The sequence below is a fragment of the Saccopteryx leptura genome, unplaced genomic scaffold, assembly GCF_036850995.1.
Source record: "Saccopteryx leptura isolate mSacLep1 unplaced genomic scaffold, mSacLep1_pri_phased_curated manual_scaffold_20, whole genome shotgun sequence".
NCBI lineage: Eukaryota > Metazoa > Chordata > Mammalia > Chiroptera > Emballonuridae > Saccopteryx > Saccopteryx leptura.
In genome coordinates this window covers 2,239,317-2,264,766 of record NW_027095702.1, presented here as the reverse complement: position 1 = coordinate 2,264,766, position 25,450 = coordinate 2,239,317, and the positions used below count along the sequence as shown (strand labels likewise).

Genomic DNA, 25,450 nt, shown 5'->3' with positions numbered 1-25,450 from the left:
GTCTGAATGAGAAATAACTTATTTCAGTACCTTTAACATAGTAGGTATTAATTAACATTAAATGAATAATGAAAGGAAGGAGTGCACAAATATGAAATGCATTTAGCAATAAAATTGACATTACTTGACAACTGGATTTCACATGAGTTTGAAGATATCTATGACCACCAGAAGAAGGAGAGTAAATATGCAACAGTTAGAGTAGAACACAGGTTTTGTTTGCATGTGTGGATTTTTTTTTTCATTTTTCTGAAGCTGGAAACAGGGAGAGACAGTCAGACAGACTCCCGCATGCGCCCGACCGGGATCCACCCAGCACGCCCACCAGGGGCGAAGCTCTGCCCACCAGGGGGCGATGCTCTGCCCATCCTGGGCATCGCCATGTTGTGACCAGAGCCACTCTAGCGCCTGAGGCAGAGGCCACAGAGCCATCCCCAGCGCCCGGGCCATCTTTGCTCAGATGGAGCCTTGGCTGCGGGAGGGGAAGAGAGAGACAGAGAGGAAAGCGCGGCGGAGCGGTGGAGAAGCAAATGGGCACTTCTCCTGTGTGCCCTGGCCGGGAATCGAACCCGGGTCCTCTGTACGCTAGGCCGACGCTCTACCGCTGAGCCAACCGGCCAGGGCTGCATGTGTGGAATTTGAAGTGCTTTCATATCATATAGCAATGTCCAGTAGAGAGTTAGAAACTGGAGTCTACAACAGTGATTTTCAATCTTTTTCATCTCTCGGCACACATAAACTAGTTACTAAAATCCAGTGGCACACCAAAATATATTTTTTGCCAATCAGACAAAAAAAAAAGATATAATTTTGATTCATTCACACCAGACCACTCCTGTGGTATTGCCTATTGTCATGTTTTTATTTGACAATTTAAAAGGAAAAGGTCAGTATCCCTAACTAGTCAGGTATTACATGGTTTACAATTTCTTGTGGCATACCATTTGAAAATAGCTAATCTAGAATATGAGAAAGAAGTTATCTTTGGAACATAACCAGGTCATCAGTTTAGGTAGAAAAAATAGTTTAAATTTTAATACGGTAGATGAAATATCTGAGGAAAGTTAAGTTATAACACAAATTTTAGAACCTTTTAAAAATTTATTATTATTATTATTATTATTATTATTATTAAAGTGTGAGGAGGGGAAATAAACTCCCCTATGCACCCTGATTAGGATACATCTGGTGATCCCCATCGGGGGCCAACACTCTGCCCATCTGAGGCTGATGTTTTGCCCATCTGGGGCCGATGCTTGCAACTCAACCATTTTTAGCTCCTGAGGTGGAGGCTTCATGAAGCCATTCTCAGAGCCTGGGGCCAACATGCTTATATCAGTTGAGCCACGGCTGTGGGAGGGGAAGAGAGAGAGGGAGAGAAAAGGTGAAGGGGAAAAGGAAGGGAGAGAAGCAGATGATCGCCTCTCCTGTGTGCCCTGACTGGGAATGGAACCTGGGACTTCCATATACCAGGTCAATGTTCTACCTCTGAGCCAACCGGCCAGGGCCAGAAATTTTATAAGAGAAGACTATCACCTGGCTGGTGGTGGCAAAGTGGATAGAGGGATACTGAGGTTCCAAGTTTGAAACCATGAAGTCTCCGGCTTGAGCATGGGCTCATCTGGCTTGAGTGAGGGCTCTCCAGCTTGAGTGTGGTTTCTCTGGCTTGAGTGTGGGATTACCAACATGATCCCATGGTCGCTGGTTTGAGCCCAAAGGTTGCTGACTGGAAGCTCAAGGTCACTGGCTCGAGCCCAAAGTTGCTGGCTTAAACAAAGGGTCAAGGCACATATGAGAAGCAGTCAGTGAATAGCGAAAGTGATGCAACTATGAGTTGATGCTTCTCATCTCTCTCCCTTCTTCTTTCTCTCTCTCTCTCCCCCCACCCCACTGGGCAAAAAAAGAGATTATCTTTGAGATTTTTATTTAAAAATCATACATTGTGTTAAAATGTTTCTTCTCATGAGATTTTAAGATTTATGTATAATAGCTGGTAACCTGCATGTATATTTTATACATACAAAGAAAAGAGGTCAGAGCTGGGTTCGAATTCAACATTTAGTACAAGATTTTGGCATAGCGTGATTGTGCATAGGGTGACGTAGGTCCTAGTTTATGCCTGTTATTCTCATTTAATTATTAAATGTGTTACCTTCTACTCTCACAAGTGTTCTATTTGGATGATAATTTACAGTTGCTAAGTTATGGCACTATAGTCTGTTGTAATTCTTTGTTTACATGGTTCGTTTTATTTTATTTTATTAGACAAGGAATGAAATTTATTTGTTTCAGTATTTTAGTTATTTTTAGGGACCCAGGATATATTAAGCTCTCAATAAATGTTACATATTTGACTACAGTTTTGTGATCATAAACAGATTACTTAATAGATCAAGAATGGTTAATTCATAAATTAAGATAATATGTAGTTCACAAAATAGTTTTTCAGTGATCAAATAAGGCATTACATAGGGAAGTATTTGGTAATTGATAAAATCTTATAGAAATATTGTTAGCAAGTAAACTGGTTACTTGAAGTATCATATTAACTGCACTTAATATTTGAATTGAGTGATTAAAATTAAAAACACTTAATATTTGAATTGAGTGATAATTTTTGTACCCTTGGTCTGTTGGTACTAAGGTTTTAGAGGATAGCATGAATGTTAAATTCCTCTAAAATCGGCATTACAGAGTAGTATTAAAAGGTAATTACTTCTTTTTAATATATCTACTAGTGACTTGACAATAGCTCATGACCATTTTGCTTTTTGAACTATGATTGAGTTAAAATTCACATAAAAGTTTATTATTTTTCTTTTTAATATACAGAAGTTTAAAATTTAGAATTTGTTGAGGAATACACTATAGCTGAAATAAATATTTGGGAGCTATTAGTAAACTTTGTAGTTATTTATAAATATGATTTTAAATATCTTACCTGAAATATTTGTATTTTGGTTTTGATCAGTATTTACATATTTATGTGCCAGGTACTGGGATATAAAGAAATTTTTTTCAAATGATGATACTAATCTGACTATAATGCTTTTTGCGTTGTCTCAGAAACCACTATTGTATTTTGCTGAAATCATAACTTTCTGTTCTAGGTTTTTATGTTTTTTCTTCCTTTTATAATATCCACACCTCTGCCCTTTGTGTTCAAATCAATATATTTTATAGCATACCTTACCTACTTTTGTTTCATTCTATACCAGGTATTAATTATTTTGTATTCTGTAGTAAATTCTTAATCTTTCATGGAATGATTTTATTTTCTGTTTATGTTAAAGAAAACTTGTAAAAACTGAACTCAGAAATACACAGAACAGATTGGTAGTTTTCAGAGATAGGAAGTAGATAGTAGCCAAACTACGTTAGGGTGGTCAAAAGGCATTAATGTCCAGTTATAAAAGAAATAAGTCCTGGGGATATAATATACAGCACAGTGACTATAATTAATAATACTGTATTGTTTATTTGCAAGTTACTAGGAGAGTAGATCTCAAAAGTTGTTATAGGGAAAAAAGTCGTAACCATGTGTAGTGATGGATGTAAGCTAGATTTATTGTGATCATTTCACAATATATATAACTATTTAATCATTATGTTACATACCTGAAACTAATATAATGTTATTGCCAACTATATCTCAAAAAGAAAACTTGTGTCTGTTGGTAAGCTAAACAGTGGAATAGTAATCATATTTAAATGGAAAGTCTCATTAATACTTTCTGTGCTATTTTTATCTGCCTGTGAGACTTTTCCCCTAGTTGTTACTGTTTATTGAGCTTCTGCTAAGTGTCAAGCCTGTGCTAAATACATTATACATTTTATAGGTAATCCTTACCACAACTCTACAGATTTTTAATTTTATAGATGAGAAAATTGAAACTCAAAAGCTGCCCAACTAGATCCAGTTCACATACTAATTAAGTGATTTATTTGAGAATTAGACACAAGGGTTTTTGACCTAACATCTATGTTTTGCCAGAGACCCACTTTCCTTCTGAAATAAAATGTATTTCCAGAGAGACACCAATGTATAGGCCGTAATTGCCAAGATGAATGCTTTATTTATTATCAGCATTTTGGCCAAAATTGCATCTCTTTATTTATCTTTTTTGTTTGTTTGTTTGTTTGTTTGGATGATAGCACAGCAGTCTACTCAGTTACCTAAGTCATAAAGCTGAAATATGTCCTTGAAACCTATTGTCTATTCCTGTTTTTTAGTTGGTGTTAAGCTTTGAAAATTCTGCTTTTTAAATGGCTTTCAAATCCTTGCTTAGTACTTTAATGTTTGATTTAGATTCTCATGATTTTCTATCAGTATTATTACAATTAACCACGTTTCTCTGTCTTATGTTTTCTCTAATCTTGTCTATCACTAGAGTTCCTTTCTAAAATGGATCTTTACCCTTCTTTGTGTACTGGAATCTTTGAAAGTATGGTGAAAATTATGGACTGTCTCTCTAGAAAAATGCACATACTCTACATGTAACTTTTGCATATCTTATTGAAGGGAGGTTCACAGGCCTTGTTAAGTATCTCTGTTGATACCCCTCACCCCAGTTGAGACCCCTTGTTCTAAAATACAGATCCACTTATGTAAACTCCCTCCCCCCACTTAAAAACCTTTAATTCCATGTACCTACAACAAACTCCAAACTCCTTATGAGCATCAGAAATGTTTCATAATCTGTCTTCCGATTTTTTTTTCCAACCTTATTTATTTTTCCAGTCAAGCCATTCTTGGGCATATATTTGAATTTGCATGGCTTCATGCCTCTTTTCATAGTATTTCTTTATATAAGGTAAACTCATTATGAAAACAACAGTGTTACATTCGTCATGGCATCCTTTGTGCCTGGCAGTGTCTGGTACAGAGAAGATGTTCATTAAATATTTGTTGAATGAGAGATTATAAAATCTTGTTTTTTCCCAAGTTGTTTCAACAAAATTAAAATACAACTTTACTCCCCCTTCCCCCTAATCTTATTATTTGACTTTTTAGAAGTTGTTTTTATCTTTATAGTATTATATGAAACTGTTGAGTACGTAACTCACTAAATATTTAAATAATAAGTGGTGAATAACATATATTTTTAGGCAATCCTCTTTTAACTGGTTCTAGCTGTTTGCAACTCTGGTCTAATTCCAACTTGGAGAAGCCGACTGAAGATGGAAATCTGGATAAAGCAGATCTTCACTGTGGAGACTGGAGCTGCATTTGGCATTGCAAGTAAGCAATTAATCAGGGGATTAACCCAACAAGCCTGTTCCATGTGGTTTTATTATAAATGCATTTTAGTTTTGTAAAACCACACTGACATAAAAAGTATTATTTTTTATTCTGTGACATGACTTTTCCTATATACAGAGGATTTACCATTGCCTGTGTTCTACAGATTTATTTGTTTTTACTTGTTGAATAAAACAATTACAAAGAAACGAAAGAAATGTGTAAGGCCTATATGAAGATTATTAAATAGAACTTGCTAATTTATACAAAAGGAGAGACACTTATGCTTTTGAATGAAAATTTTTCTATTGTGAAGAGGTATATATTTCCCTAAGTAATCTGTATATTAAACATAATTTTAGTCAAAATCCCATTGTAATTTCTCTTTTAACCAAAGTTCTAAACAATTTTTAATTGATATGAGTAGACAGATTGAGCAAAGGAAAAGAAACAACTCAGACCCAGACAGCAATGTGATGATTACAAGAGTGAAGGCAGGAGAGGTAGAGAGGGTGAGGGGAGATCAGTGGTGATGGAAGGAGACGTGATGTGAGGTGATGAGTACACAACAGAATATAGATCATGTATTATAGAATTGTACACCTGTATAATTTTATTAACCACTGTCACCCTCATTCAATTAAAAAGAATTTAAAATATTTATAGATAAAAAAATAAATATGAGGAGAGGAAAAAAATGAACAGACAGTTTGAGGTTCAGGGTTAGACCCAGTTATATACATGGAGATTTGATATATAAGGTGGTATTTTACATCAGTGGGCAAATTGGCTAGCTCTATGGATGTGAAAATGAAGTTAGAGTCTGTGTTATATCTGGCACCAAAATAAATTTCAAAGGAAGGACAAATTGAATTTCTATACAATGAAACAAATATTAGAAATATAGGTGAATATCCAGTATTGATAGCAACTAGCCATATATCACTGTTGAATACTTGAAATGCAGCTAACCCAAAATTGAGATGTGCTATAAGTATGAAATACACACTGGATTTCAAAAACTTAGCACAAAGCGTGTAAAATATTCTATTATTTATTGACTACATATTGAAATGATAATATTTTTGACATCTATTTTAGCTTAAAAAATTAATTTCACACCTGTTTCTTTTTATATTAAAATGTGGCTACTAGGAAGTTTACATATATGGCTAACGTTTGTCATTTATGTTCTATTGTAATGGAATAAAAAGTGCTGCTTTAGAGTCAGGGAAAGACTTAGGTATGACACCAAAACTAGAAACTGAAAGGAAAGGAAAGGAAAAACTTGATCATTTTTCTGTATTAATAAAAAGTTTCTGTAAATCAAAATGACCATAAAGAAAAAACAAAAACAAAAAATTGAGAGGAAATATTTTTTAAACCAAAGTCTTAGAAAAGAAACAGATATCTCAATAGTGAACAACAGGATAATGAAGAGAAACATTTTAAATGGTAATACATATGAATCATAAGCATATTAAGAGTTGATCTCACTTTATATCAAGAAATGAAGCCTGACCAGTGGTACCACAGTAGAGAAAGCATTGACCTGGAACACTGAAGTTGCTGGTTCGAAACCCCAGTTATTGGCTCTGAGCCAGTAACAGAGCGTGGGTCAATAAAATAATGGAGGTCTACACGTATTGATACATAAAACTTCATAATATATCTTTTGTGTGTCTGTGTGTGACAGAGAGAGAGAGAGAGATAGAGAGGGACAGATAGGGACAGACAGGCAGGAAGGAGAGATGAGAGGCATCAATTCTTCGTTGCAGCTCCTTAGTCTCCCTTAGTTGTTCATTGATTGCTTTCTCATATGTGCCTTGATGGGGGGCTACAGCAAAACAAGTGACCCCTTGCTCAAGCCAGCAACCTTGGGCTCAAGCCAGTGACCTTAGGCTTCAAGCCAGTGACATTTGGGCGCAAGCCAGTGACCATGGGGTCATGTCTGTGATTCCACACTCAAGCCAGCAACCCTGAGCTAAAGCTGGTGAGCCCATGCTCAAGCCAGTGACCTTGGGGTCTCAAATCTGGGTCCTCTGCACCCCAGTCTGACGCTCTATCCACTGCGGCACCACCTGGTCAGGCCATAATGTATCTTTAAATAAGTAAATGTTGCAAAGCAAACTGTTGATGTAGCCTCAGTTTCTATACCCTCTTCCCCCACACCCTCCCATAGGAAATAGAGAGGAAGAGCAGACAGATGCATCTGGAAATCTTTATATTAAAATATTAAGTGTGGTTTTGCCTGAGAATTGGTGTCATGGTATCGGTGAAACTAAAGATGGTTTTATTTTTTTCTTATTCATCTGTATCAATATTTTATAGTATGTATTTGTTACATTTAAAGTCAGGAAAAAAATACTTGTATTTGGAATGAACTGTGACTGAATTAATCTCTGGCCTGCTTTACAAATAATTTTAGGATGCATCTAAGCATGAACTTGGATAAGGAAAGGAAGGCAAAGATAGTGAGAGTCTTGAGATCAACATTTATGAGTAGCCAAAGGGAAAGGCTGTGAACAGAAAGGAGCCAAAACTCCTTGGAGAAGAAGAGCAAGTACTCACCAAGTATATAGGTGAAGCTGGAAGGCTCAGTCCCTGACGGTCACTAACCCACACGTAATCTGTATTTAGTCACATGCTACCATAAAGCAGAATGCTTTTTAAAATATTAGTTTGTCCATGAAAATGTATTTTGGAATACAGATTATTTACGGTTCTGGAAATCAGATATCCAGATTAAAAATATAACCATTCTTTCACATTCTGAGGGAATGAGAGCTATGACTCTTAAATTTTAAGGACTGATAAGTTATTCTTTGCATGATTCTTATACATGAATATTTTTACATAAAAATAATCTTTATATTTAATTTAGTTATATTTTTAAATTTATAATTATGAGCTATACTTAAAAGTAAGTGTAAAACTTGTGTTATCAAAAATTTTATTATTTGAAGAAATTGCTGAATATTGTTTAATGGAGTAATATTGCTTTCTCATTGAATTTTTCTTAATAATTATTCCTTATATCTTTAATTTACAGAACTGCTTCCCAAATTTATTTAATGAAATTTTCACCAGATGGGGAATTTTTTGCCACTGCTGGGAAGGTAATTTATGAAAATGCTATTGACAGATTGTGTTTATGGTTTATTTGAAACTTCAAAAAACTTAGAGTTTTATTTTTTTATTTAAGTTGAAAATATTTTGTTTAAAATGTGAAATAGTAAAATTTGGTTCAATATGACTTTATTAAAAGGCAGTATGGTATAATTGAAATAGCATAGACTTAAAGGTAATCTGTCGTTATTAAAACTGCCATTTACCAGCTTTTTGATATTGGGTAAATATACTGCTCAAAAAATTAGGGGATATTTTATAGCTTCATATTCATTTTGAAATATCCTGTAACTTTTGTGAGCAGTATAGTTAATTTCTTTGCGCTTTGGCGTTGTCATTTGTAAACTGAGGATAAAAAAACCCTACTTCAGATCATTCATCATAGGGTTAATTTAGACAGTAGAAGTAAAGTGATTGGCATGGTGTCTTGCATGTAGAATACTATCAATGAACTATTGCACTATTTATATTATCTTTAAGCTGACATATATTAAGGATTAAGATATAAGAAATTACAGACTTTCTAGAGCAGTGGTTCTCAACCTTTCTAATGCCATGACCCCGCAATACAGTTCCTCATGTTGCGGTGACCCCAAACCAAAAAATAATTTTGGTGACTACTTCATAACTGTAATTTTGCTACAGTTAGATTCGGAATGTATTCTCATTGCTTTAGGTGACCCCTGTGTTTTGGTCGTTCAACCCCTGCCGGGGTCACGCCCACAGGTTGAGAACCTCTGTTCTAGAAGGACATTTGTAATAATTTTCTTTGTCATTACCTATTGATTTTAGAATAATGTATTTCTTTGAAAATATTTTTTTTTAATTATTGGTTCACAGAGCAGTTAATGCACAACTGAAGTTACTGTTCTCATTGCTCAAAGCCTTCTGTGGGTTAAGAATATGAGATATGTACTCTAAATCCTCAGTGAGGTTTTTTTTTAGGAGAGAGTGGAGCTGTTATTCTGATTGACTTTAAAGGTGGGAATGCAATTATGGCTTAAGAGTAAAACCTGGTACATTTTAGTCTCTCTTGTTCCCTTATTTCCCAGATTAGGAGGTGCAATTTTTATTTTACTTAGGTTATTTTATATAGTAGTAGTTTTTAAATGCTTATTATCATCTTCAATATTTTCTTTGTACATCATGTGATAATTCATGAAAACTGCCCTTTTCAGACATTATTAGTCTTTGTAAGTCTGTTAGTGGTAATGCTTTCTTATTTGATATTTGGGTAAGTGGAAAAAGAACCCGTAACTTATCTTTCAGTCTTTTCTGAATGACTCCATTTTCCATACTGTATGGTAACTAGAATTTTCCTTGAACCAACCCTTGCATAATGTACGCATTCACACATTTTAATTCTCAGAGCACAATAAGGAATGCTAATAGAAAAGTATCAGAATCAGAGGTTTTCTTCTCAGTTCCTCTATGCTCAACCCCTTTTCCCATCCCTGTTTCTGTGATTGGAGAGAAAAATCTTTTATTTGCTGTTTAACTTAATCATTAAATCTGATGTGGATGTTTTTCCATGTTTGTTTGTTTTTTTCCTCTTAGGATGACTGTCTTTTAAAGGTATGGTACAATGTAGAAAACTGGCGGACAGCTGTTACCTCTCCAGATAAAAGTTCAGAAAAACAATCCCAAGGAGAAATTGACTTTTCTTTTGTATATCTGGCCCATCCTCGAGCTGTAAATAGATTTTCCTGGCGTAAAACCAGAAAATATATGCCTAGGTCAGTGGATTAGTAATTTTTCCCATGTGTTAAGAAAACATCATCTTTGGGACTTTGACTACTTTTCTTACTTTGAAAATTCATAGGTATAGGACTTTTACCTATGAAGATTCAAGTAATATTAGATAGTCCCTGACTTGCAAACTTCTGGTCACAGGTCAGCTGTGATTGACATTTAAGAGGAAAGCCATGTGAAAGGATAATTTACTTCTACACAGTTGTGCATCTTTTTCTTCTCTATGTTATGATTCCAATTCTTGTATCCCTTACTTATTCTCCATATTGTTGTTTGCATGGACTTTTTCAAATTTCATTACTTTATCTAGTACCGTCTATGTGTATCTCCTCCGGTTAAAAAAAAGCAAGAACAAACAACCCCTAGCTTTATTGAGAGGACATAGCAAGAGACTTCAAACATTTATTTAATTATAGCCAACATCTTTGAGGAAAAGAGAGTGGGTTATACATTAAGATGCCCTGAACTAGGTATTAGTTTAACCTATACGTGCATATACAAGCACTTCCTTTCTTCCCTGTAGCACTTACAAGACTTGATATCCCATTGAATTGTTGCCTGTACTTAGTAAGTTATGGAGATTACTTAAGTATAGATAGAAATCCCTTTTTTATTTCACATGGCCATTTTCAACTTGACCATACCATGGAGCAGTACAGTTTTTCCCTTTATGACTTGCAGTGTCCTAAACTGATCTGTGGTAGTGTGCCTGGACCATTTGTTGACTTCAGTTTTGTTCTTCTGAGGCAGCAGAATATACCTAGATAATATATATATAAAGACTTCTTTAGATCAGTTTAAGGTCCATAGCAAAATGGAGGGGAGGGTATAGAGATTTCCTATATATCCTTTGCTCTGAGACATGCATAGCTTCCCCTCATGTCAACATTCTCCACATTTCTTAGAATTCATGAACCTATATAAACACAGTATTATCATCTAAATTCCATAGTTTACATTACAGTTCACTCTTGGTGTTGTGCATTCTACGGACAAATGTATAACAACATGTATCCGTTATTGTTTTACCTAGATTTTGAGCTATTTTCTGGTGTGACAGTTATTATTCTTACCCCAGCTCCCCATTATAGGAAAGAATATGAGTAGTATACTCTGGAAACAGTAATGCTTCTGTTGTTAGGAGGATGTGTCAGTCTTTGGGCTAAAGAAGAGTGCTGTAGACAACCTATATTGTTAGCAAAAGCCCCTCATCCCAGCTTTACTTTGAGAACTATTGCTTAGTAACTCTAAGATCATTGCCCACACATGTAAAAATGTGTTTAGAATAGACTGAGCTGTGGCATATGTTAACTCTTCCTTTAAAAGTTGTAAATCATCCCAGTAAAAATAGCTATCATCATGAACTGTGAGCCTTTTAGAAGTATATTTTAAAAGATTACATCATTTCACAGGTTAACCTATTTCTTCTAATATATCCAATTGTTTTCATTCACTGATGTTTAGGCTACCAGCCTTCTAAAAAAAGAGGCTTAAAATATTGTATCTTTTAGGAGAAGTCAGGTCTGCTCCTAACCTAGCTCACTCAGTGTTGGCAAAAAGGCCCCAAGAGCTCTTAACAACTAAATTTTGCATCATAGGGAGCTGTGATATATAATTATAATTTTCTGTTAGTTATGGCATCTTTTAGAGGTCTCCAGAAATTTACTTTTGGATCTATGTCATTTAAGACCAGCTAATCTCCCTGAGCTCTCTCATTTTTATTTCTGTTACTTTCTTATGAGAATGAGAGACATTTCATCAAAGATATGGCATCTTCTCTGGGCAATATGGGAAGTTTGTTTTTCACATAAAATTAAGATACTCAACCAAATGGTAATAGTATGCAAGGGACTGCTGGCTTGAGAGAATAATGGGGAAGTGTTTGTCATAAGCATATACTTCTTTACTAATTAAAAAATTGATAAATGTAGGATAGATTGGGAGATTTGATTATATCCTCTAGAAATGTCCAAAAATGAGTGTAGATAACTAGTTTCAACTGTGTTATCCTGTTTTTACATCAAAATAGGAGGGGTGATACACCCAGAACATGGTTGCCTTCTATAAGGTTATACCTTTTAATTTACTTTATTTTTTGGCTATACATGAGTATGATATGCCATTGAAGAAAGCATTAGATATCCTTTTTTTTTTTTTTTTTTTTTTGCTGTATACCCCTCCCCCAAAGTCAAATTGTCTTCTGTCACCTTCTATCTGGTTTTCTTTGAAGCATTAGATATCCTAATGAAGAAGTGAGGAAGGAAGATTTTGCCAGAGAAATGCCTCAAACAGATCAGAGTGTTTCTTACATGCTCTGCCTATATATTACCTGACAACTGTTTACACTGACTGTCTGTAAGGTTAGCTATCCTGTAAGGTGAGGAAAATCACATGAGGTCACCCATTCAGGGTCAAAACCCTCTTCTTGCTTCTGAGTTGTGTACCTTTCTTGCTTAATTTGCTGCCCTTGCCTAAGTTCTTATGCCTTTTCTTACTGCTGTCTATTTAGCCCTTTAGTCTCCTACATTCTGCTTTTTCTTGGTAAGCCTTTCCATTCTGCCAGTTGGCACTACCGATTGGCACTATGAACCGTGAACTTTCCATATTTCCTTTAGATATATTTTCTTCTGTTTCTGTTTGTTTACTCTTGATCTCATTGCCACTGCCTGTGTGTGAATGTATTATAGAGAAACAGAGAAGGAAGGGGGATAGAAGAAGGGCATAGGGGACTAGAGGGGAAAAAAAGAGGGAGAAAAAAAATTAAAGAGGAGGGAGAGGAAGGAGGAGGGGGAAAGAAGAAATAGTTTGAAAAGGAAGGAAGGAGTAGGAAGTGGGGAGAGGTAAAGGGAAAGAAGGCAGAGAGATAGCAAGGAAGGTTAGTGTGGAGAGGAGAAGCTGAGAATTGAAGGAGAGAAGCCCAGGGAGTGGGTGGCAAGGGAGAAAGAAGAGTAGACAGAGAAGGGAAGGAAGAGGTCAGGAAGGAGACAGATGAGAGCATAGAGGAGGAAAGCTGAAGGGAAGAGCAACCAAGACAAAACATGCTGTCTCCCTTTTCTTCCCCTTTGCTATGGTTCTTTTATGATCAGGTAGACATATTTAACAAAGCGACTGCTACAGAATATTTTTATTTCTTTTTATTTAGTTTAACATACTGAGTTCCTTGATAGAAGTCTTCTACTGATTGTTTTTAAACAAATATGTTTGAAAGAGTGTCTATTACAGGATATTGGGACTCTTTTTTTTCTAAAGTTTCAGAGTGTCCCAATAGGAGATAGTTTTTGTTGATTGGGTTTCAACCTTATATTTTGATGCTTCCATAAGCATCAAATGCTTATTAATATATGTGCAGTTAGTTTTGCTTTTATTTTGTAGGGTGGCAAGACAGTAAATTCACTGACAATCAGGAATGATTCAGGGAGGAGGTGGCTGTACGTCTTTCATCATTAATTTTCTGTTCTTACACTTGACTGCTTTCAGCATGTATATTAGGCAAGGAGAGAATAAGTGTACTAGTTAATGTAGCCTGTTAATCACCAATGTGCATGTGCCTGTACAGGAAGTAAAAATGAATTATTATGAAGTATTTCAAATAAGCATTGACTGAATAGATCAGAAAATTTAAAAATTTTAATAGATGTAATTGGGTGTTTTTCTTTTTAAGAGGGATTATGGCATGATTTCAGTCTTTATTCTTTAGCAATAAGGAAAATCTTAGATTATTGAAAAAAGAACTACCAAATTCTAGGCAGAAAAGAAAGAGGTTAGCAAGCATTTGTTGCGATGAAATCAAATACCCACTCAGTTGTAATTTTGACTAAAAATGTTGCATACATGTGCATTGATATTTTCTTCATTGGTACTTTAGCTGTGTGTGTGTGCATTATAATAGAAACATTGTAGAATGTGATACTATGTGAACTTATATTTTTGCCTCTAAAATATTTTTATTCCTTAGGGCTTCTGTATGTAATGTACTGTTGACTTGCTGCAAAGATAATGTGTGTCGTCTTTGGGTAGAGACATTTTTACCAAATGATTGTTTACTACATGGAGGTGACATCAACCATTGGACCAAACCAATTAATTTAACAAATAACTTGGAGAGAAACTCTTCCAGTAAAGAATGAGTTCAAAATACTTTAGATGTGAGTGTTCTCGCTAGATCTTATTTCCTACAAATTTTAAAACATTTTGTACATGGAATTGCCTTTTTTGTAATATCGGTCATAATATTCAAAGTCATATGGATAGTTATAAAAAAATATGTCTTAGGAAAATCTCAGAAAATTTTCAGTTTTATTTTGTTTAAAATATGTCCTTAAGGATTTTGTCTACAGTAATCAACCATTATAATTATGAAGTTAATCTTAGTTTAACTGATTATAAGAAAAGGATGCTTATACTTATCTTAGCTAAAATAACAAAGTCTGAGGAAGCAAAGGTGTGCCTTCAAAATTATTTATTTTCTTTAGAATTTGGGGTGTTTTGTCCTGTCTTAATTACAGGAATGATTAGACTAGTTTTGTCAGATTCTATTCTACGATTATCTTTAGAACCTCTCAAAACTGGAAGTATTTATTTTACTAAGTAATGTAGAAAGTAAAAGTCAATTTTTGATGTTTGTACTAATTGAACATAGACTAGTAATGCAGATTCTTTTTATTCTTAATACTAAAAACAGGAAGTGATCTAAAAATGATTTATCTTTGAATGCTATGATTATGGAACAACTTTTTGAATTAAATAGTGTTCTAATGACTGAGAATATTATTAACTATATAATACATGGAGACTCAACAGTTAGGAATCTGTCTACTTTTAGACCTTGAATTCTGTATAAACTATTTTATCTGAAGGATGAGAATAACAATATTTGCGATGTCTGCCTGGACCCTTATGCAGTGGATCAAATGAGATGATCTGAAAATGCTTTGTAAATTATGAAATATCACCCTAATTTATTATGGTAATATTATCCAGTGCTTTGTGGTCATAGGGATTACGCCATGGATACAAAGAAAACAGTATACATAGAGATGTCATTGTCCACAGGCACATTATTGTAAAACCAAAACTTTAAGTTCAGAAAATTAATTATCAGGAAATAAAACCAAATAAAATTGTAATGTATTGTGCGATATTTCAGAGTTGGTCAGTTTAAGTTCTAAGCTTCTTTCGGTTTCAAATTTGTTATACAAAACTACTGAAAGCTATTTGTACATATAAACTCATCTGAAATAGAATATCTGTAATGTCTAACAATACTGTATAGCTTTTGCATATGTCCTTATGACAGTATAGGCATTAGTTTTACTTTGTTATTCACACAGGTCAATCTGAGACATTTTCGTAGAGGTCGGAGGAGATCTCTGGCCTTTGTATCACACACCGGATACCTGCCGCATCAGCAGGACCCACATCACGTCCACAAGAATGCTCCGCTGCATGCTAATGCACTTTGCCACTTTCATATCGCAGCCAGCATCAACCCTGCCACGGGTAATGAGCACTGTTCAAAAAAGGTTTTTGGAATTGAGTAGATTTATTTGATAATAAGTTATTTTTTTAGTTTTAAATAGGTAAAAAAAATTGGAGGTGACTTTCTTTGTTAATTTTTCATTATAGCCAACTAACTAGCTACACAAAATGAGACTTTTGTTTATTTCTTTGTTCCTTAAGGCTATATATGGTTTGTGATTTAAGATCTTGATAAGCCATTGAGATACTTTATTAATGTATTCACAAATTGAGATTAGAGTTAATACTTATCACAGATTAGGATTTCATAATTATTGTGTTGTTGTTAAAACCAATGTGGTAGAGCCCTGGCTGGTTGGCTCAGTGGTAGAGCATTGGCCCGGCGTGTGGAAGTCCCCGGTTCCATTCCTAGTCAGGGCACTGATGATCATGTCGATGATCCCATGCTCAAGTTGGCAAGCCTGCACTCAAGTGGGATGAGCCCATACTCAAGCTGGCAACCTCAGGGTTTCAAACCTGGGACCCCAGTGTCCCAGGTTGATGCTCTATCCACTGAACTACCACTGGTCAGGCTAAAGCTACTTTTTATATCTGTACTACTTATTTTTAAAAATCTAGATATAAGTCAAATGTCCCAAATAGAGGGAATAAGTTATTGTGAAAACACTGATATTTTGATGTGGTAGAATGTTGAATTGCTAATAAAAATAAATTTATGAACAATGTATACTAATGGAAAAGAAAAAGCAAATTAAAATAGTATAAAAAGCCCTGGCCGGTTGGCTCAGTGGTAGAGCATTGGCCTGGCGTGCAGGAGTTCCGGGTTCGATTTCCAGCCAGGGCACACAGGAGAAGCGCCCATCTGCTTCTCCACCCCTCCCTCTCTCCTTCCTCTCTCTCTCTCTTCCCTTCCCATAGCCAAGGCTCCATTGGAGCAAAGTTGGCCTGGGTGCTGAGGATGGCTCTGTGGCCTCTGCCTCAGGCATTAGAATGGCTCTGGTTGCAACAGAGTGATGCCCCAGATGGGCAGAGCATTGCCCCCTGGTGGGCGTGCCGGGTCGATCCCGGTCGGGCGCATGCGGGAGTCTGACTGCCTCCCCGTTTCCAACTTCAGAAAACAATAAAATAAAAAATAAAATAAAAAAAACATTAAAATAGTATGAAAATTTTTTTTTGTTTTTGTTTTTTTGTTTTGTTTTGTTTTGTTTTTATATATTTCTGAAGCTGGAAACGGGGAGAGACAGTCAGACAGACTCCCGCATGCGCCTGACTGGGATCCACCCAGCACGCCCACCAGGGGCGACGCTCTGCCCACCAGGGGGCGATGCTCTGCCCCTCCTGGGCGTCGCTCTGTTGCGACCAGAGCCACTCTAGCACCTGGGGCAGTGGCGAAGGAGCCATCCCCAGCGCCCGGGCCATCTCTGCTCCAATGGAGCCTCGGCTGCGGGAGGGGAAGAGAGAGACAGAGAGGAAGGAGAGGGGGAGGGGTGGAGAAGCAGATGGGCGCTTCTCCTGTGTGCCCTGGCCGGGAATCGAACCCGGGACTTCTGAACACCAGGCCTACGCTCTACCATTGAGCCAACCGGCCAGGGCCAGTATGAAAAAATTTTGATATGAATCATTTTAGTCTTAAGTTCTCACCAAGCTATTAAATCTAGTTGGTGTGTTTTTTTTTTTAATTCATAGAACTAAATCTTCAGTACAAATGTTAGCCAAAGGAAGATGAGAATCAGCTTTAAAGAAGAGTCATACCATTATAGAATAATACCTTGTTTCTCGTTTTCTAAGAAAAAGTCATGCGTAATAGCTAGAGAACAAAACTACCCAGCACAGTGGCATTTGCCATAGCATTTTTAAAATCTTTTTAAGAATATATATTTTATTTATAGAAAATATATGCACATTGTAAAAAATTATTGAAGTGAAAGAATTTTTTAGAGAAGCAAGCAAAAAACCCATATTTCCTCCAGCCCTAAACAGTTAGTTGTAACTTTCTGAGTCTCATAAAGTTTAGACATTTTTATTGCAAATATGGAGCAAACATTTCTGATAATCATTATTTTTTATATTTCTTCAGGCCTGTCTACTAGTCATTTTGCCTGGGCATTTCATTCAGTAGCAGAAGAAGAACTAATGAACACGTTGCCAACAATGCAGAAAGACAATCCCACTTGGTCTGAACTGAGAGCCATGGGTGTGGGATGGTGGGTTCGGAATACCCGTGTCTTATGCAAATGCGTAGAAAAGGTAAGTACGTATGTTATGTTAGTGTAAAAAATATGTATTTAGGATGTTTCTTTCAGTGACATTTCATATTTTCTCTCCTTTTATTCTTTTAATTTGAAGCAGTAATATCAATTTAAATAGTCTTTATATTTGAAAATATGTTAATATAATATTTTAAACTTTATATTCTAATTCTTAAATTGCTAGTTGATGCATTTATTTAATATTATATGTCTGAAATTTACAAAATAATGTGTATACATGTTTAGAAAAAATAAAATGGTACAGAAGAGCTTGTAATGAAAAATAAAGTCCTATTCTCACCTCTCTGTCTCCTTGGAAGCCACCACTATAAATTATTCTACTCAAAAGAACTAGGGGATATCTCAAAATGAATATGAAGCGATAAAACATCCCCTAATTTTTGTGAGCAGTATATTTTTGTAATTGTTAAATATACATATTTGTAATATACAGGTGCATGCATTTATATACATATTTTTAATGTTATTGAAAATTTATACAGATAATGTGTGCCAGTTTTATATATGAGGAAAACTATATATTTGTTCACTTAAAAATGGTTTCTGTGAAAAAAAAATGGTTTCTGTGAAATTTTGACTTATATTTTCTAATTATAGGTGGCCAAGGCATCCTTTTATAGAAAGAACGACCCTTTAGATGCTGCCATTTTTTACCTTGCAATGAAAAAGAAGGCTGTGATTTGGGGATTATATAGGTAGGTGAGAAAACTGTACTTCAAAATGGAGAGTTTTTCATAAGGAGTAAATGTATGACGTAAAGATTTGTTTTTCTGGTTAGTGTGATTCATGTAGATTCTTTGTTATTTTTGTATTTAAGGAGAGATTTCATAGGGAAGAAGCCCAGGTGTTATCCAGAACAGAAGATTTTGATGAGGCTATTTTATCAATAGTTTGTTCTTAGGTTTTATCAGTCCAGAAAAGATTTTTTTTTTTTGCTTATTTTTAAGAATTTCTTGTGACACTCCTACAGAACAAAGAACTAAACCAGATATTTGCATCTGGAGCATGGAAGATAAATTGGTGGAGTCTGGAACAGGCATCTACCCTGTGCCCTATAAAATCTCATGCGCCAAGCTGTCCTCCTAAACTGCCCTCTGCCCGTGGGCCCAGATCCCATAATTGAACTTGAGTCATTTAGGATTTTTTGTTTCTCGTTTGTCCTCAGCAAGACTTGGTGAACATGATTACCATTTGTTTTGGGTTTTGTTCCAGATAAATCCATATGAACAGCAGCCTTTGGAGAAAAATCATGGTACTAGCCAGTTTTACAAGAGACTAGATCCTTAGGATTCTTTTCAATCAGTACAGATATGGGAGTACAGATATGGATATGGGAGGAGGGGAGAGAGAGAGAGTAGGACAGAGAGAGAAGGGAGGAGGAGGGTTGAAGAAGTAGATGGTCATTTCTCCTGTGTGCCCTGACCAGGATTTGAACCCAGGACATCCACATGCCAGGCTGATGCTCTTCTACTCACTGAGCCAACTTGCCAGGGCTTTGTAAGAATTTTTTAAATAATCTCAGATATACATGAGAAACCAAATATATATCATAAATATTCTTTGCTCAGAAAAGAAGATATGTAGTAACTTTTGAACTGTCAAATGTTTCCTTCGAGTCTTACAAACTTTTAAGTGGCTGACTTCATAAAATCATTTCTGATATAGAAACATTATCATTCAAAATTTTCATACTGTTTTCTTTCTTATAGATCCCAAAAAGATACCAAGATGACACAGTTTTTTGGACACAATTTTGAAGAGAGGTGGCGTAAAGCAGCTTTAAAGAATGCATTTTCTTTGTTAGGCAAACAGAGATTTGAACATTCTGCAGCATTTTTTCTTTTAGCTGGTTGCCTGAGAGATGCAGTTGAGGTAATGAATGAAACCTTTTTAAAAATAGCACTGTCGTCCTCTTATTCAGGTCTTAAATTTTCATTTTTTAATTTTAACTTAAATCTGGTGGAAATAACACAAGACTAAAATAATTGATAAAATTTAATAATGACTTAAAATTTTGTCATATAACTTGAATGATACTATTTACACAGAATTAAGATTAATCAGGTCTTGTTGGTTGCTAGAGATAGGTAATTTATTTGACTCTAGAGTATTTAAGAACATATTTTTAAAAAGTTTGTCCTATCAATTTAAACATGTATTTGAATCTATATTTATTTTGCTCTGTCTCAGTTGATAAACGTTAGCAAATTTTAACAGATTATTTCTCAGTGAACCTTAAAAAATTATGAGCTTTTAAGATACAACATGTCTATCTTAAATTGCCTTTTGCTCAGAGTTTTATACAAGCAAACAACTTTTTAAATTTGGAAACACTAGTCTGCTAAGGTGGATGGGAAGAGTAAAACTTCCAAGAATAAAACAAATATGTCATTTGAATTGATGCTATTAATAATGATTCAGTATATCCTCATTAGGCCAATTCTTTTTGCAAACATATTTTGTACTGGCAGGTAGATTTATAAGTTATTAACATAAATGCTATCAAGTAGACTTGCTAAAAGCAAGCAGTTTGTTTTGGGTTTTTTAAATCATCCTTGTTGACTATTTTCAAATAGTAATAAAACATTGTGTTCATATAATTATTAGTGAGTCCGTTGAATTTATCTTAAATAAAAGATACTCCTGCCTTGACCAGGTAGCTCAGTTAGAGCATCGCCCTGATAAGTCAAAGTTGTGGGTTTGATCTTCCATCCGGGCACATACAAAAAGCAACCAATGAATGCACTGCTAAGTGGAACAACAAATCAATGTCTCTTTCTCTCAAATCAACAGATAAAAAAAAATTTAAAAAGGAAGATATTCCTGCTTATTTGTAAACATTTCTTTTTCTTTTTGAACGTATTTCTTGAGAAACTGAACGACATTCAGTTGGCTCTTGTAATAGCAAGCAAGACTCTATGATTCTGAATTTGATAAATCTGCAACATATAAGACTATTTTACGTAAAAAAATTTTGGGAACTGTTTCTCCTGTCAATGAACTCGATACATTGCATATCAGTATGCATTATGATCCTTTTCTTCGGAGTATGACCTATTGGATTGTGGAAGATTATAGTAGTGCTTTGGAAACATTAATAAAGCAACCTATCAGAGAGGATGATGGTAAGCTGCGTTTTTTTTTTGTTTTTTTTTTCATTTTTCTGAAGCTGGAAACAGGGAGAGACAGTCAGACAGACTCCCGCATGCGCCCGACCGGGATCCACCCAGGACGCCCACCATGGGGCGGCGCTCTGCCCACCAGGGGGCGATGCTCTGCCCATCCTGGGCGTCACCATATTGCGACCAGAGCCACTCTAGCGCCTGGGGCAGAGGCCAAGGAGCCATCCCCAGCGCCCGGGCCATCTTTGCTCCAATGGAGCCTTGGCTGCGGGAGGGGAAGAGAGAGACAGAGAGGAAAGCGCGGCGGAGGGGTGGAGAAGCAAATGGGAGCTTCTCCTGTGTGCCCTGGCCTGGAATCGAACCCGGGTCCTCCGCACGCTAGGCCGACGCTCTACCGCTGAGCCAACCGGCCAGGGCGGTAAGCTGCGTTTTTAAGATGTTAATGAGTTTTATTAGTGTTTGCTGGGTACAGACACACTGTTGGGTAGTAAGGATAATACAAAGAAGTGAAGGTATGGTCTAAAACTTTATGGTTTGGTTGGGGACACAGAGTAATGTATACTTTTGTTTTATTTTGTTTTGTTTTCCAGAAAAATAAGTTTTTTGAAAATCAAGGATTTTGGATTTTCTGTTTTTATGAAATCAATATATTCAACATAAATATATAAACATTTGAATATAAATGTTTTGAAGAAAATACTGGTATAAATTCAGTTTATTGTAGGTGGAAGCATATTAATCAGTTTTTACAATTTTGGGGTTTTGTGTGTGTGTGTGTTTCTGTGACAGACAGAGAGAGGGACAGATAGACTGGAAGGAAGAGAGATGAGAAGCATCAATTCTTTGTTGCAGCAACTTAGTTTCTTATTGATTGCTTTCTCATATGTGCCTTGACCAGGGGGCTACAGCAGACCGAGTGACCCCTTGCTCAAGCCAGCGACCTTGGGGTCAAGGTGGTGAGCCTTGCTCAAACCAGATGAGCCCGTGATCAAACTGGTGGCCCCGGGGTTTCGAACCTGGGTCCTTCACGTCCCAGTCCAACACTTTATCCACTGCACCACCACCTGGTCAGGCAGTTTTACAATTTTTGTAGTAAAAAATGTATTTGTTAAAAAGAAAGTTGATATATGTGGTGTGATTAAAAATCACTTAATTAAATTCTTGACTTGAGCATGAGATGTGTAAGGTAGAGAATTTTTTTAATGTTCTCTTTTGAGTCTACTTCTGTTTTTTGTTTTAGAAATTCATTCTGTTAAAGCTTTTCTAGAGGTTAGTATAAAATGGAATTTTTTATATAACTTTATATAAAATAATGAAATATGCTTTTCAAATATTTTTCCATAGGTAGAACCAAATTGCCTGATAGCTAGTATAGTAGGTATCACATCATTTGGAGTACTAATTGGAATAGGTTCTACTTTGTAGCTTTTGGTATAGCCTGATTTAATTAGGAACTATCATATGTCTTTTTATATGAAAGCCATGTACTCAGTTGTTCTAGTCTCCTAGCCGTCTGAGTTGTATGTAGATTTCCAAACAAGCCTCTATCTAATGAAGGGGTAGAAATAAAAGGCCTTTTTAGTCACTTTTTTTTTATACCTACACATATTCATGTCAACATGTATTTTGATTTGGGATTAATATATGACCACATGCTTTAGAGCCAAATTAGCCTGTATTTTAGAAAAAAAACTAAAAAGATAATAGTAGCTTGTGCCTGGATGATAGGAGGGAGGCAGAGAGAAGTGGTTGGATTTGGAATATAGTGCTAAGGTTGCCTAGATGGAACAGGATTGGATATGAAGTGTGAGGGAGTAAGAATCAAGGATAATTCCTGGGTTTTTAGCTTGAGCAAATAGATAAATGATGTGGGGAAGGCTGGGAGCAGATTTGAGGGAGTGTTGCTTTAGATAAAGAAAACTTCTCTGATAAGGTCACCTTTGAGCAGAGACCTAACTGAAATGAGTGAGTAGTCACCTGTAGGTATCTGGGAAAAGAGTGGTTTAGGCTCACTAAATAAAAAGGGCATGAGGCAAGAGTATGTAATACTCTGTATTCAAAGGTAAAGAAGTTGAGGAGTAGCAAAGCAGACTGGGCAGGAGTGTCCAGGAAAGTAAGAGAAAAAGGACTGTGTATAAGTGGATGTTTTAAATGATCTTAGATTGTTACCGGAAAGATGTGAAATCAGTATAACCTTTGTTTTCATACTCTTAGAATACCTTGATTACAAATGTGTTTTTGTCTGTTCAGTGCTATGTATTGTGGTCTGTCAATAAAATTATGTCAGAGGAATAGGTAGATGAAGGTGCCATAGTAGAGAAAAAGGACTGTAATATAACCCCTGAAGAATTCTCCTTAGTTCATAAAATGAATTTCCTTTCAGATCATGTCATGATGTCAGCCTGTAATCCTGCAGTTTTTAATTTCTACAATTAGCTAAGAACACATCCTCTTTTGCTTCAGCAAATGACGTTTCAATGTCATTTTGGATCATCTGATGCATTTTCCACACATGTGAGTTTAACAGGAAAAAGTGGACTGGCAGGAACAATTAATCTAAGTGAAAGAAGATTATTTTTTACTACGGCCTGTGCTCATTTAAAAGCTGGCTGTCCTATGTTGGCTTTGGAAGTATTATCAAAGATACCAAAAGTCATCAAGAAAACAAAACCTTTTTGTAGAACATCTAGTTTTCTGAATACTAGTAAAGACTGTTGTCCTACTTCTCCATTCAAACTGGATGCAAGGGAGGATAAGTCTTCTGCTATTGATTGGTCACAGTCACTCATTAATGGTTTTGGATCTTCTTCAGAGGGTTCTTCAAAGAAACAGTCAAACTCTACTCTTTCTTTTGACTGGAGCCAACCAAGTGTTGTATTTCAGGATGACTCTTTAGAATTAAAATGGGACAGTGATAATGATGATGAAAATGAGGATCTCCCTAGTTCAACAAAAGAACTAAAACCTTTAAAGAAAAAAATAGGGAAAAAAATAGATGAAACGAGTTCTAATTACACAGAATCTCTCAGCACACTGGATGAAAATGACATTTTAAGTCCATCAGAAGATATAATTGCAGTCCAGTTAAAATTTAGAGCATGTTTAAAGATTCTCACAGGAGTACTGCGTACTTTATCTACTGGCTATGAAATAGATGGTGGAAAATTGCGTTACCAACTGTACCACTGGCTTGAAAAAGAGGTGATCGCTCTTCAAAAGACTTGTGACTATTGTTCATATGCCAAAGAATTACAATCTACATTTGGTGCAAATGAAGATGAATTAGGAATAAATGAAGATGCTGAAGATTTGCTCCACCAAACAAAAGTGAAACAACTGAAAGAAAATTTTCAAGGAAAAAGACTGTGGCTTTTGAAATATCACTCACTCTTGAGAATGTTTCTTAGTTACTGCATACTTCATGGATCCCATGGTGGGGGTCTTGCATCTGTGAGAATGGAATTGATTTTGCTTTTACTAGAATCTTAGCAGGTATGTAACATATGATAGCCAGTCAAAATAGTTCATGTATAACAAAGTTTTTGATAATTGCTTTTTTTGTTTTTAAATAATAAAATTGTTTATTTTCTTCATTATGATAGCTTTAAGAAATACTCCTTTCTTAAAAAGGTGTGTGGTGTGTCACATTGTGTATTTGTAGAGTTGTGCACGTATTGCAGTTTAAGTACAGTTTGGTGTTATGCTGAATTCATACTCCACATTCTTGTAGGAATGCTTTATGAAGGTGATGACCTTCTTTTGTTAAAAGGGTAATGTCCCATCGGTTTTTCAATATAATTGCTGGAATGTTGACCTCATCAAGTCCCTTCTAACTATAAAAAGTTTCCATTAGGCTTTTAATTATTAGTTGTTTTGAAGTTTTTCAAAGAAACCCTTGAATTATATAATTAATGGGTTATAACTATGAATGGCTGGTTTACCTTTTTTTCCTTTGTTTTTAAGGAAACATCAGAACCAGTATTTTCTAATCCTCTGTCAGAGCAAACCTCAGTACCTCTCCTCTTTGCTTGTACAGCCAGTGCCAAAACAGTAGTTGCCAATCCGTTATTGCACCTTAGTAATCTAACACACGATGTTCTACATGCCATAATAGGCTTGGATTCACCACCCCATCCTGATATCCAAAGCAATAAAGTAAGTATGCTTGGTTTCAGTCTTTTAATTTACCTATATACTACAATAAGACTACAATATAAGTGTTAAGGTTTTTAAAAACAATTTTAAACATCAGACCATACAATAGTGATTGTTACATTACCAAGTTTATATTGATTTTGTTTAAAGGAAACTTCTGGTTGTAGGCCAGGCTCATCTTACTTGTGTTACTTATATGCAATATGGTGCTTCTGTTTTTAATCCAGTGCTAATTATTAAGTCTTACTTAGCCATTTTATTAAGATAAGAGTAATTGGTATATATGCAGTACATGAGTAATT

At 35.6% G+C, this 25,450-nt stretch overlaps 1 protein-coding gene across 1 annotated transcript in view; it reads left to right on the top strand.

The window, feature by feature from the left end:
• LOC136386904 (dmX-like protein 1) overlaps positions 1-25,450 on the top strand; it is a 56,132-nt gene that overhangs the window by 8,678 nt on the left and 22,004 nt on the right. The window contains 12 exon segments of the mRNA XM_066358024.1: positions 5,110-5,242; positions 8,295-8,361; positions 9,929-10,107; positions 14,079-14,268; positions 15,454-15,622; positions 17,679-17,848; positions 18,469-18,566; positions 19,581-19,747; positions 20,735-20,778; positions 20,780-20,996; positions 23,377-24,485; positions 24,957-25,148. Of these exon segments, the coding sequence (XP_066214121.1) occupies positions 5,110-5,242; positions 8,295-8,361; positions 9,929-10,107; positions 14,079-14,268; positions 15,454-15,622; positions 17,679-17,848; positions 18,469-18,566; positions 19,581-19,747; positions 20,735-20,778; positions 20,780-20,996; positions 23,377-24,485; positions 24,957-25,148 (2,735 nt within the window).